General features: G+C 44.4%; 3 protein-coding genes across 19 annotated transcripts in view; 1 reads left to right on the forward strand and 2 right to left on the reverse strand.

Annotated features, from left to right (window-relative positions):
* The window catches only part of LOC111249810 (pikachurin-like), a 226,426-nt gene that overhangs the window by 72,690 nt on the left and 141,076 nt on the right, over positions 1–12,660 (reverse strand). For 2 of the 7 annotated variants that reach the window (XR_015327236.1, XM_086988263.1), the window contains exon 1: positions 3,343–3,586. The exons of 4 other annotated variants lie outside the window; for them this stretch is intronic. Coding sequence is in view for 2 of the 3 variants with exons in the window: in XM_086988263.1 (XP_086844389.1) it covers positions 3,343–3,571 (229 nt within the window). In the remaining variant the exon portion in view is untranslated. Of the gene's footprint in view, positions 1–2,276; positions 3,256–3,342; positions 3,587–12,660 lie in introns of those variants that run through there. One more of the 7 variants, XM_086988265.1, reaches the window with a different exon arrangement.
* Positions 30–1,724, forward strand: LOC111249815 (uncharacterized). The gene is made up of 3 exons (XM_022804174.2): positions 30–657; positions 1,002–1,102; positions 1,448–1,724. Exons 1-3 carry the CDS (start codon positions 386–388, stop codon positions 1,492–1,494), a joined length of 420 nt encoding a protein of 139 aa, XP_022659909.1. The 5' UTR covers positions 30–385; the 3' UTR covers positions 1,495–1,724.
* Positions 5,758–12,660, reverse strand: part of LOC111249816 (uncharacterized) — a 74,538-nt gene continuing 67,635 nt past the window's right edge. For 10 of the 11 annotated variants that reach the window (XR_015327241.1, XR_015327242.1, XR_015327237.1 and 7 more), the window contains one exon: positions 5,758–5,937. Coding sequence is in view for 1 of the 11 variants with exons in the window: in XM_086988270.1 (XP_086844396.1) it covers positions 5,824–5,937 (114 nt within the window). In the remaining 10 variants the exon portion in view is untranslated. Of the gene's footprint in view, positions 5,938–6,462; positions 12,436–12,569; position 12,660 lie in introns of all 11 variants that reach the window. The other variant, XR_015327247.1, reaches the window with a different exon arrangement.

Below are 12,660 nucleotides of genomic sequence, written 5' to 3' on the forward strand. Positions count from 1 at the left end.
AGCGATTAACGTGCCCAGAATGTTAAGTCTGAACCAAACCGATATTGAACAATCGACCAACAGCAGTGCACCGCGGCACTACAGGACGTTACTCGAGACAATCATATAATTTAAAATCTGACGAAGCCAACCTGGTATGGTTTTCAATGTGTAAATATTTGAAGTTTTTCAATAGTCAGCCCCGTGATATTGCTGTTTCGTGTTGATATCTTATTCGCATCTCCGTATTCGATCTCCCAAGCCAGCGCAGCCGTCACTGAGTTCCGTTTGTGCAAGTGCGTTCTAATTCGACTTAGGAAGGTAGTCAGTCTGATCTAGTGTTAAACGGCCCTTAAATCGTAATATACATGAGATGACGAAGTTGGTTGCACCGTGAAACTCGCCGATGGTCGCAGCAGGCGAAGTGGCCAAAGTGCCCGGGTGCAAAGCACATCCATGTACGAATTTGGCTGAACCATCACCCGTCGGCAAAAAGCGGAAGGGGCCGGTCACTGCTACCATTGAACGAGGTCCGCCGAATACCAGCGGCCAGGAACGGCCACCAAATGTGGTGATCACAATTCATCAGGGGGGAAATCAGGGGGCACGAGGACATGTGCGAGTTGAGGGCGGTGGACTGTACATCGTCAAAGCTAAACTCTACCACGATAAAATCAGGTAATAATAATGTGAACCCTCTTTTACTGTGTGAAACATTAAGCGTTGAATGATCATAGCAATAGGAATCAGATACTGAAAGTCGACGAGCACTCGCCATATTTCAGAGTTTGGGCAGGAACACTTTTTTTTTGCCTTTAAACTACATGTAAAAGATGTTCTCAGCATAGCTAGTGTTTATGTACACATAAATAAATATTATGATTACAGCAAATCCACAAAGGAGATCATAACGGGTAATTCTACAAGAAATGAGCAGTAATTTTTTTCTGCGCGATTTGTTCTTCCGTAAACCATTGCAAATTAGATGTAATTGCGTCGTTTTGATAACGTTTTTTTTTCAGGTACATCGTTGCATCGGAAGAAAGACGCTTTTATAGGGAAGTAGACGTAAAGATGATCGACTCCTCAGAACCTGCAAAAATGACGAGAGTAGTTCTTGAAGGTACCCTGACGCCTTGACTTTGGCAGATTCTATAGGCACAGCTATTATTCTACTGCACAGTTCAAAATGACCCATGTACAATGTACTCTCCGATGTCGCCTTTTCAATAGATCTATTGATATGCATCTCGTTTTAGAATTTTTTTGGTGTATCGTAAAATTCCCCCCCCCCCCCCCACCCCCACTGATGGTACCATTCAACCTACAAGAATAAACATTCTGCATTAGTCCATATATATAAATGACTGAAATAAAACACAAACACATGATCCCGATACAATACACAACCTATGTCAACGAATATAATGGCGCAGCTTATAACCCGTGCGTTTTGTTTGGGCCATAGCAAATAACGAATACATAGAGGAGTTCGTAGACCAGCAGCTCGCCTGAAAACACTAGAACGGCGTATCACCATCCATGGAACGCGCATCTCTTGCGCATCTATTGAACCTGCAGGTGCCTCGGGCGTGTCCTATGGGTCTATAGCATCTGTACATTGCAGATGGTCACAACGGAGAGAAGAGACCAGTTTAGCGTTATTCGTTAGAGAGGTTTCGTTACGATGTTAAACGCAAGGCAGATTGAAGGTTGGCCTTAGAAATAAAGTAAAAATTAATGCATATTGTGGCGCGTACCATTGTTGCCTAGTTCGACGGGATATTGGGTAGTTAAATGCAGATAAACATGCCTGCTTAATTGAATGAAAATTCCAATAAATTTAGACCCGTGTATTGTTTGTAATGCCAAACTCGTAAGACGGGTTTAATGAGGGTATTAAAAGGAATAAAATGACTTCATAAAAATCAGCTTTGTTGCTGGTCGCTTCTACGAGAACTTTAATGATATGGATGCGGTTGTCGGATAAGGCGCCTTGGAAGACCTATTGTTTTAGGCCTGGCGAATTATACGTCATAGCGAAAGCAACAATGTAAATAAAAAAAAACAATGTAAAAAAACAATGTAAACAATGGATAACAATGTAAAAAAAAAAAAGAATTCTAGGAAATGTAATACTGGTGTCTATAGACACCAGTATTACATTTCCTAGAATTCTTGTGTCAGTTTGATCAATTTTATCCTAGTTCACTGCGATTCTAGTGCATCGACTAAAGCCATACTGTCGACTGCTGTAGTTACCGTATTGGCATTAATACAGTTAGATCAGAACTTACCTCTCGTCAACATGGTGGGTGGAACTGAAAAACACTGTTTTTGGTTCTTCTAAGCTGTTACTGTTTGATATTGATCTATAATGATCTGGTTTTTACCAGCCGCACATTCCAAGAGTATGTACGTGAAATCTACGGGACCAGTGTGTCTGTGTGGATGTTTAATGTCCGACACCCAGCGTTTGGGACGAGCTATTGGCTCGAGACTGGCGTCGGTGTTACGACCGTACTTAGCACTGCTGTTGGTTTTATTGTGAGATTGTTCCCCGGATCCGTGAGATCCAAGAGGTTGTCCGCAAGTGCAGTTCTCCTCCCTGCCGCTCCTACGAGACGAAAGATGATGGCGGTGAGTTCCCCTCGTTAGTGATTACTAGTAGTAGTCACGCCCGATCCATTGGCCTTAAGGGCTGTTTTGAGTGTCGACTGTCTGTTCGCGCATACGTAAGTGGATAGAGGACTACGTCTGTGATGAAAAAGTTTCGGCACGCTCTGTCTTTTTCCTTTTCTACGTTTTCTTCCTTCATCTGTCTTTGGTCTAGTTTAAGCAGCAGCAGCAGCATTCGGTAGCCGTTTACACTTGTAGTTCGCCGGTTCTCCAATTCTCCGCCTGCCCTGACCGTGCTCAGCGGCTTCGACCACAGCTCTCACTGAGTTTGATCAGATCTAAACTTGTTTGCGGTCTACTGCGGGAGGGCGGCTTTGATCCATGTGGGTCTATGGCTCCGTCGAAAAGAACAGCAGCTATGTGTACCACAAGGTACTACCGCTATCATTATTACCAATGCTACAACATCTGAAGCCATGTACACACGCACACACACACACCGGTACAGAGACTTGTAGACGATCGTATACGACGTCGTTCGCGTCGAACCGTATACGTTACTTTGGCCGACGCGCGGAGTTTGCTCATTTGCTCTGCGCTGCAGCAGGCGAACGAGCCCTGCCGTTTGCTGTAACTACTATAACAAAAAAAAGGCAAAAGCACTGGATAGCCTTATCGTTTTCTCATCATCCTCTATTTCGGCACGGCCCTTTTTTTGCAAGTATTTCCTAAGTTTCAACTTACTCGAGAGTGAGCTGTTAGCGATGGCTGTATTGACGGTTGCAACGGCAAACCCCGCGTGTGCTTTCTTCGGGTGATGGTCGTAACTGGCCGGTCCTCCAGTTAGCGTTTGCGTCGTTGGAATACTGCTCCCCTTTGCGCGAAAAGTAGAACTGGCAGAATAAGAATGTGGTGGTGGTGGTGGGCTGGGCCGTAAACGTATTACAGGCTGGAGGCGGGCGCCAAACGCCATTCGCCGCTACAAGCCCGTACTAAAGCCAGGTAGAACAGCGACGGCTCGTACATCTCTAACGGGTAAAACAGAAGAAGAAAGGGTGTGTAAGGGCGAAAGCAAACGAGCGTAAAAATTCCGAGCATTCATTGCTTTAATGAAACTAGCAGTTCCGTTGGCCGGCTGCGTTCTAGTTGGCCCTCCACATCCATGACCATGGTTCTCCAAAGCAGTGCCGATGCAAAAGAACTCTAGCACGCTGGCAGTATTATGCCAGCACGTATTACTCTGCTGAGCTCCGGAACGTTGACAGAGGTAAAACTCCGCTTTGCCGAACGGAGAAGCATCGGTCATCAAGAGAACTGGCTCTACCATTCGTTACTCATTGTTCTCCCATTTCTCCCGCAACATGGGTTATCAAGCCCATTGGCCGGCGAGGAGAAAAGCTCGCCAGAGCGATGAGAAGCAAAGGAGCCTAGCCGTGACAATATTAGACGTTCTGGCATTACATTTTTTTCTAGCTTTTCGTCCACAGCAGTACTATATCAACACTGGTAGTAGTAGTTGACGGTATTGAAGGGAATCGTGTGAGCATATCCATGGAGCTTGATTCTACGACTTTTGCGAATACTTAGTGTTGGAAGTTAGGAAGTGCTCTTCGGCCAGAGTAACATACCGTCCACGAAAAACTGATGCCCAACGGGACGACACGGTATAGATTTACTATGCTGAGAGCCGTGTATACGGTGAGGTTATTTTGTGCCCGGACCACCGGGACCAACCTGATAGGTTTGATGTGGTCTGAACTAAGCTAACCACGGTGAAGCACCAGGCGTACGCAAGCTCAAGTGCTTAGCAGTCGTCCCAACATCGTACGCATTTAACTTAGTAAAAAGATATAACACATTGTTCGTTAGCGTGGCTCGAACCAAAATTATACCGTCGAGAATCGTTGTTACGATTAGGTATTTGTGTCAGCGTATGCATTATACACAAACTATAGTACACACACTGGAAACGGCAATATCTGCATGCCTCCACTGTTATTCTTTTCTGTGTCGGTAACACTTGCTTCAATGTCAGTTCATTATTATCAGTTGGATCTATCTTTTCTAACAGATGAAGGTTTAGCCCCAGAAGATTGCTTTTTTCGTCCTTTCCTTCAAGCTCCACATGTTTTCCCTGACTCGCGTTTCCAGCATTCCGATGAAGTGTGCCCTGATAATGGCAGACTGATAGCTCCAACGTCCCGTTTTTACGTAGGCGACGCAGCACGAATTTATTCTTCAACGTATGATACGCATATCCTTGTGCGTGATTTAATCCGATCATTCGAAGCGTTAAGTATGACGTGGTTGTACTTCGCTGATTGCTTTCCTTGCCGATGCTCTGTTGTGAGCAACGACTGCTGAAAATTTTTCATTGGTATTCGTCTATGCGCAATACCATCAAGGCTCAGATTCCACGATCAAGGAACCGTACATTTGTATCTGCTGGTACCGATATTATACGCGTGTACTATCACACACACATGAATACGGATACGACGTATAATATACGATCTCGGACGAGATTCACTGCCTGACTACTTGATGATCGTTGCTGATGGATGGAAAGCGACGTTTTGTTAGTTAGATGCCTCTGTCATCTCTTGTCTATGTTGTTTTCCGCTGCCAGTCAGTCACGACCCTCTCACAGCTCAGCGCTGATGCTCCATCGGGGTCGCAAGGCCCTCTCGATCCGAGTAAATGATTCACCTACGCTTTCCATTGGTTCACTACATATGTAGCTGCCATATCACAGATCGTGTCCTTGTTTACGGTTCAGGTGAGCGACTGCATAGGACTGTACTCTTGATCTAGCCGGTCCGAGGGACGGAGAGTGCAGAAAATCTGTTCATTTGTGAATCTATTTGTATCTATATACCTATGTATGGGCTGGAAGCATCTTCTTTCTATTGGTTAGAAAGCTGGCAAAGGTAGTACCTCCGTATAGTTCTAGGCATCGAGATAGGCTACCTTGGTACCGTGTTGTCAACCAGTGGCGTATCGTTGGCTCGCACACGTTAAATGTGACGTTTATCTACGATATCTAACAATACAAAAATGCTGCTCCACGTTCAGCAGATTTATCGACACAACTTATATGTTTGGTTGTACACGAAAACAACCTGTTCGTCGTGATAAGCAAATAACATTATTCAGTCATAAGTAAAATCGACAGATTTATTTGAATCCTTTTTGCTAGAGGCTTATAATTACCGACATAATATCTCAGAAATACGCTTTCTTTGCTGCACAGATTTTAATAGTCCTTTTTCTTTGATGAATATTACGCATCGCCTTGACTCTCCTTTCGTGTAAGCCTTCTGTTGATCTTCTATAGGCCTACAAAGATTCGCAAACACACAAACAACTTAGACATGACCCACAAATACGATCAAGTTTGAAAAGGCCGCCGACCCACATACAGACATACCGCCGTCGACGAGTGGCAGTGTTAATACGAGTCTACTATTAGCCGAGTGAAGAAAACTTATGGTAACTGGACGGAGAAAATACTGTAAATAGACAGATACCGAAAAAAGGAGGCAAAGGCCGCTGCTGCTGTAAATGATGTTGGCTTGAACTTGTACGGAGGTGAAGGTTCTGACAAGTAAACAAATATCCAAAAAAGAACGAAGCCATAAAGACGAGGAGCTCAGTAAGGAGCAGCACAGACAAACCACACAGGACTTTCACATTTCAAATAGCTCATAACTTGGACTCCCTCCTAGGTCTCCATATAAACTGCTCAGAGCTCCTTGTTCCATATAAGCGTTCAATGTACAGGGCTCATGCTGTTCTCCCCTGCTGGTGCAGCAGCGTCCTCAATCACCTGCCTCCGCCTTGTTCGCCTCTTATAGTCCTTACCCTCCGGCTGTTCTCGCTCAAAGTCTGCCTTTTTCACTCCTTGCTCCTAGGTTCGGCTCTTTCCAATAATGCCAATGCCAGATGTCAGGCATTGCATGCTCGTAGCCCTGTTTCTCTTCTCCAGTCGTTGCCTCTGTTAGGCTGAGTTTCTTCACTTCGTCCACAAATTGTCCCCCTTTCGTGAGCAACTGACCCGAGCTTCTCGTTGTTCGCCGCTCGAATCGGAGCTCATCCAGTGCCCGGGTTTTTTGAAAGAACGGGAGATGCTCGAATTGGAGCTTGCCTGCTTCGCCCCCATTACGATAACTTTTGGCCCTATCGTACTGAGGTGCGTTGCAAGCCTTTTCTTACTATTTTTCGTGATTTCTTTACGCCCTGCATCGGACTCAGCAACCTATGAAGAAGGAAGGCACTTCCCTACTCCCAGATTTCTGTTCCAGACCTCAATGTAGGATGCACCCCTGCTGCTGCTTTGACAACTACCGTTATCCCTGTAACGGTCGGAACACCCTATTCTGTCTCGTTTCCAACTCGCTCTCCTTGACTCACGCGAATGACCTTCTACCGATTGCGGTTTTTTTCGAACCCGTATTTTCCAAAGCTCTTTCTCTTTAACGTCCCTTGCTTGCCTTCTTATTTTCTCTACTGTGTTACAAGCTTCAATAACAGCTCATCGGCCGACCGATGAGACGCAACCAAGAAAACTGCTCCTTCTGGGACAAGCAGAGCGCTCGTACCGTTAGCGGTAACAGGCATTCGAGAAAATAGGAGAAAATTAGTATTAGATAGAAGGACAAGTTAAAATAGATAGGTGCATAAGGCCTCTTATTATTAGGCGCATTTCACGTCAGAAAAAATTGTAGATGTGTGATGATTAAATTCGTATCCGCATCAAGTCGACAGTAATCTGAAAATACTTAGCCAGCATTCGGGATTGGGTAAAACTGTAATCGAGTACGTAGAAACCACGTAGTAAAAACCTGAGTAGATATGATGTCTACGGTACACTACGGTACGAATCAATCGTTCCTATTTAGAATAGCGTACGTTTAGTGGGATTGTGTCGCCAACGATTCTACATCAAGCAGACGAATATCTGAGAGCGGTAGTGCGTGTAGCATTGTCATTGATAGTGTGCACGACTCATCCAGACGATTGCTTTAATCTTTCGGCGACCGCCCTTAAGCGATGGTAAAAAGATAATGGTATTCCCAGGATATCAAAAATACATTCGTAGTTCTATTCCATAATCAGCCAGATGAATGTATGCTAAATATGTATGTCAAGTTAAGATACGCATTTGAATAGACATTCATACGAAATAGGAGTAGAGTGCTGTCATCCGCGTCGCTCGTTAGCACCAAATGTACGACTACGTACTTGACGCGTGGAATGGTTAGAGGTACCTGCGTTGTAAGACAAATGCTGCAGAACGAGGAGCCGGTTGGCAGACCAGCCCTGCAGTAGTATACGACTAGTAGTTAGGTTTACTAAGTCCTTCTGTATTATAAATGGGCCGAAAGTTCATAAATATCACCGATGATACATAGGTACGACGAGGCCTTCCTCGCCTAACTTACCAAGAAATGTATGACACGAGCTACCGCACATTTAGAATAAAAAGCTGTACCCTTCATCGATTGTCGAATCATGACAATTTTCTGCTTAATCGAATGAGTAAAAAGCCAGCTAATGCTTCTTTCGAGGAGTGCACTCATATAGGTAAACGATGAAGTAAGAGAACCAGCAGAAGGCGAGCACAAAGAGCACCCCTGCGACTCGTGTTTACAACAACCGTAAGCGAACTCATTGCCAATGATCGAAGGCCACGAAACGACGAAAAGCGGATGTCCTAAAACCAACCCTCAAAAGCTCCGGTCAGCTTCCCTAATTCTTCACTAGTGAGACGCAAATGACGAGATTTGCTCATCCAGTTAACGATTGACCGACACAACCGCTTGTGGTAGTTTTTTCTGTCGGTAGCCGTTTTGTGTTTCCAGTAAACTGGATTTCTAACAGGATCGTTTCAACACCAACAGTGACCTGGACAGTTGAATATCTAACGATTAGAAAGAAGACGACTAAAGAATATTAGTTAAAAAGACAAAATATGCCAGAGAAAAAAAGAAGTCTAAAATGCGAACGCAAACAACAAAGATCTACCTGGCGCTTTTTTTTCGTGCATCTTAACGGTATCGAGGAGGAATCCTAGAAATGGACAAAGCTGAAGTAGGTGGACGGGACCGACGGCAGTCAATTGGTGGTGAAATTGACTGCTAGAAGCTATCCTACATACCATCTGAAAGCCCTTATTCAATTTGGCTACTCTGTAGATGTAGGTGGTGCCCCAGTGGCTAAGGACCAGGCCGGAAAAGCGAATCCACGCACAGCTATTGGAGGGCCCTAGTTCTCCATAAAGCATCGTGACTTTAACGAAGATTTATGAAATGATGACAGTGGCCGTGTACGAACTGATCCCGAGTCTAGACTGGCCAGCTAACTGCCCGAATACCCATTTCGTCGCCAGTGTCCTCCCACGGGAACGATTAAGGTGAGCTAAGCATTATAAAGAGAAAGGGAGAAAGAAAGTTTGCCAGGAATCCACGTAGCACCAATAGCAGTTGAACTGAAGTACCGGAGCAAGACCAAAACGAAGTGCCGCAAGAAGGAGAGGGCGGCAGTTGAATTGTATAGGGCAGCTGGTTCAGGCTGTGGAAACTGTGCCGCTACTGCAGACGGAGTGAGCTAGCCATGCAATCAAACGTCTATAAAATAGTACACCTTTATGATGTTTAGAGTATCGTAGTTTTTCTAACTATAAATTCAAGCGAAAACTCGCCGTTAGTATCGCTCGAACTTCTCAGAAAAGTTCGCCGTTATCAAGCGTATCAATAGTATTTAACATTTAAACGGTCAGTTTTTTTTTAGCACATATATATACATATATATATGTGTACAAAATTCGCAACCTTTTTCGCATAAACGTCAGTCTCTGTTCTTTCACTTTAGGGACCTTTTCTACTGACGACTTTGGCGCACAGTTTTGACGTATTTAGTGCTTCCTTTTATCTGATATAGCGCGCGAGTGGTTGCAATTGTAGGAGCTCGTTCCCTTCTACAACTTCTTATTTCATCCGCTTCTCCCTATGTCTTGAAGGGAAATCGTAACAGCTACAGACCGCCAAAGTAGACACAAAGGAGGCGAACGAAACGTTATTGCGTTAATATCAACTACAGGCCAAAGTAAATTTTTCTTCAAGCGCCGATCGAGGACTCGACCCATAGGACAATAAACTTCTCTCTACTGCTGTTGCCTATACTATTTATGCCGTTAAATGTTTTCTTATGGAGTCGTTCTTACCATTCACCTACATTCGTCCATTTACGATCGGACACCGCAAACCCTCATACCAATGTCACCATAGAGTCAAGGGTGTTTACCACGTTCTAATGCCATTCGTCTTCAGGTCTAGTAAATTATACTACTCATAGGTTTAGGACATAGTATCATTAATATGTTCTGAAGGTTCTTCGGAAGAATATCTGAACCACGTACAGAATCTGAATAGAATGTAAGAACATAGTGATCATGGTGCTTTACAGCCGAACGCGACTTTTGCTATTGCGATCAGGAGCTGGCTAGAAGCCGATGTTCTGGAGAATTTATAGTTTTTTGAACGGGATGTATATATTAATCCGCAGGTTACCATAGTTACCCGAGGAACATTACCCCTAAACGCCTGACTTATATCTCGAGGCCGAAGGTCGCTCCAACGTTCTCGACTATGTTAGATATCGGCCGCAATTGCATCCAAGCAAAATGAAGACAGGATGAATTTGTAAGGGTTAACTGACTCTGAGATGACTGATTGAGTTAACCTAGGTTCTGCAGTGTTTTTTCGAACAAAACCTCACGAACCTCATTGAAAATACCTCAGTGTTGTTACCTAGAAATGTACATTAAATTCATTACACAACAGTACTATATGGTCGATTATAGGTCAGAAACATTGTTAAGCCAGGAAAGTTTGCGTTTACACAATCTGGTTCTGCGCTTGTTGTATGTTATCCTACGCACCAAACATTAATGGCACCCCTAAGCACCTTGAGTTGCCTTTCAGTGACAGTGAGCGACTATACTGATGCATTTGATATATCGGCCGTTTAGTTGATTAGCAGTCTTGAGCGGCGTTTTCAATGCTTAATGTGATTTTATTAATAAACTTTTTCTCTAGGCCCAGTCAAGTGTATCCTTACAATTTCTTGCGCAGCCTACCAATACGAAGCCGTCTCTCTCTCCTACAGTCCATTCAGGTAACAATATAACTACAGGTAGGCCAGCAGGTTTGCGTTCGCCAACAAGTTTTCGTCGATTTTTTATGCCTCCGGAGACAATCTCTTTTCCCCTTAGCCTGCCTCGCCACCAGCCAGCCGGTTATCCTCTCAGCCAATTTTGCCTGGCTGGACACATCGCGCGGATCTATAGACTACTACGAAATATGCTCGTCATCCTTTCCCTTGGCCTCGCAGGACTGGTATCCGGAGGGATGATGTTATTCCAAGGTGTTTCTTGAACTTATGCAAAGCGATGCCGACAGACCAACAAGCATAGAGAGTATAGACTAGCGCAGACGCTGAGGGAGTGGCCTCGCACATTCGCATAGGTTAGTTATGTTGGTACATAGCATAATGAGACAAAGAGGCTCTAGAGGGCAGAATAGAAAATGTAGTTCGAAACAACACAGCAGTTTCAACTGCAACAGCAGCTGCTACGTCAGAGGCGGTAATATAAATGCTAGAAACTGCAAGTTGAAGCAGCTTCGAGATGTACTTGGCTTTATGGGATAATTCGACGGTGGACCAACACACGAAGGCCGGCAAAGCGGTAGGTCGTTGGCCTATGTCTACTGAAAACAAAAGAAAAAAGTAACGTTGGCTAACATTGTTCACGTGCTGTATACGGCCTATGTGGTCTACTTGTGATGCCGCTATTGCCGCGGGTATGACAAGAGAAGAATTGAAAGTATTCAGTGAAGCCGCAAAAACTGCAGCCCCATCCGTCACTAGCGTTTCTTGGCTTCTTGTTAATCTCCTTGTTGAGTAGGTGGACACGCCAGGCTTGTTTTGGTTTGGTTTCTCGTGCAAAAAAGGAAACAGCAAACATTTGCGCCGTAACTGAAGCGCCATGAAATCAGATGATGGCATAGTACCGTTGGTGACGTCTTTCGCTCAAGCCCTCCGGCAAATCTGGCTAGAATCCCTTGGCAGATCAGCAGAACGTGAAGGCAAAGGAAAGCAGGAGACTACACGAAAGAGAAAAGTGGAGAGAGACCAAGCGAGGAAGAGACGTGGGGGCAAAAATCTCTGGAGGACTCTGGCGGGCAGCCGATAGCTGACAAGGAGCTAACACACGGCGCATAGCAACTTGGTAAGCAGAAGTAAATTAGGCTTCCACAACTGCGACTGCCATCAATTCAATCCGTTCTTCCGTCTGAATTTCCCACTTCCGCTAAGCACTAACACACGGATTTCTAGGGTTGCTCAGAAGTTTCTACTGCAACTGTTGTTGTTTGCTCATGATACTGCTCTTGCTTTGTCGTGAGGAACGACGCTCTAATGTGGTTATCCTGCCCTGTGTACGTCCAGATTACTTTGTCTGCAAAAGTATAGGGAATTCAGATTGTCTCAGTTTCACAATCAGACAGACTCATATAGACGGTTGCTGCCTGCTGCCAACGGTGGTAGCAGTGCAACACGATAGATACATCTCCACTTTGTGTAGGTTAAAAAGACGAGGATTAGTCCTCTGTCAGGATCAGAATAGAAGCAAATCCATACGGGGAATTTAAATATTTCGATGTATAATACGGAACAATGGATGGATACATAGATTGTTATGAGCGAAAATTGCTTCTGCTAAAACTCCGGTCTCTGCACCGTTTTCTGTACCAATTTGCAGCTGATAGAATTTATCTGTGGAACATCAACAACAAAAGTTATTTGAATATTAGTAGACAATTATTAAAAAAATGTACAGCTTTACGTGAAATATTCCCTTTCTGCTACGGCATGATCATAGTAAAAAGCATAGCCGCGTAAATACGTACACAGTCGGCATCATGTCACCACAAAGACATCGTATCCCGTCGACAGGTCTTTCAACAACCACTTAATTCGTAGATAAGCCCGATAGACGCC

This window comes from Varroa destructor, unplaced genomic scaffold (assembly GCF_002443255.2).
Source record: "Varroa destructor unplaced genomic scaffold, Vdes_3.0 BEIS01000004.1, whole genome shotgun sequence".
NCBI lineage: Eukaryota > Metazoa > Arthropoda > Arachnida > Mesostigmata > Varroidae > Varroa > Varroa destructor.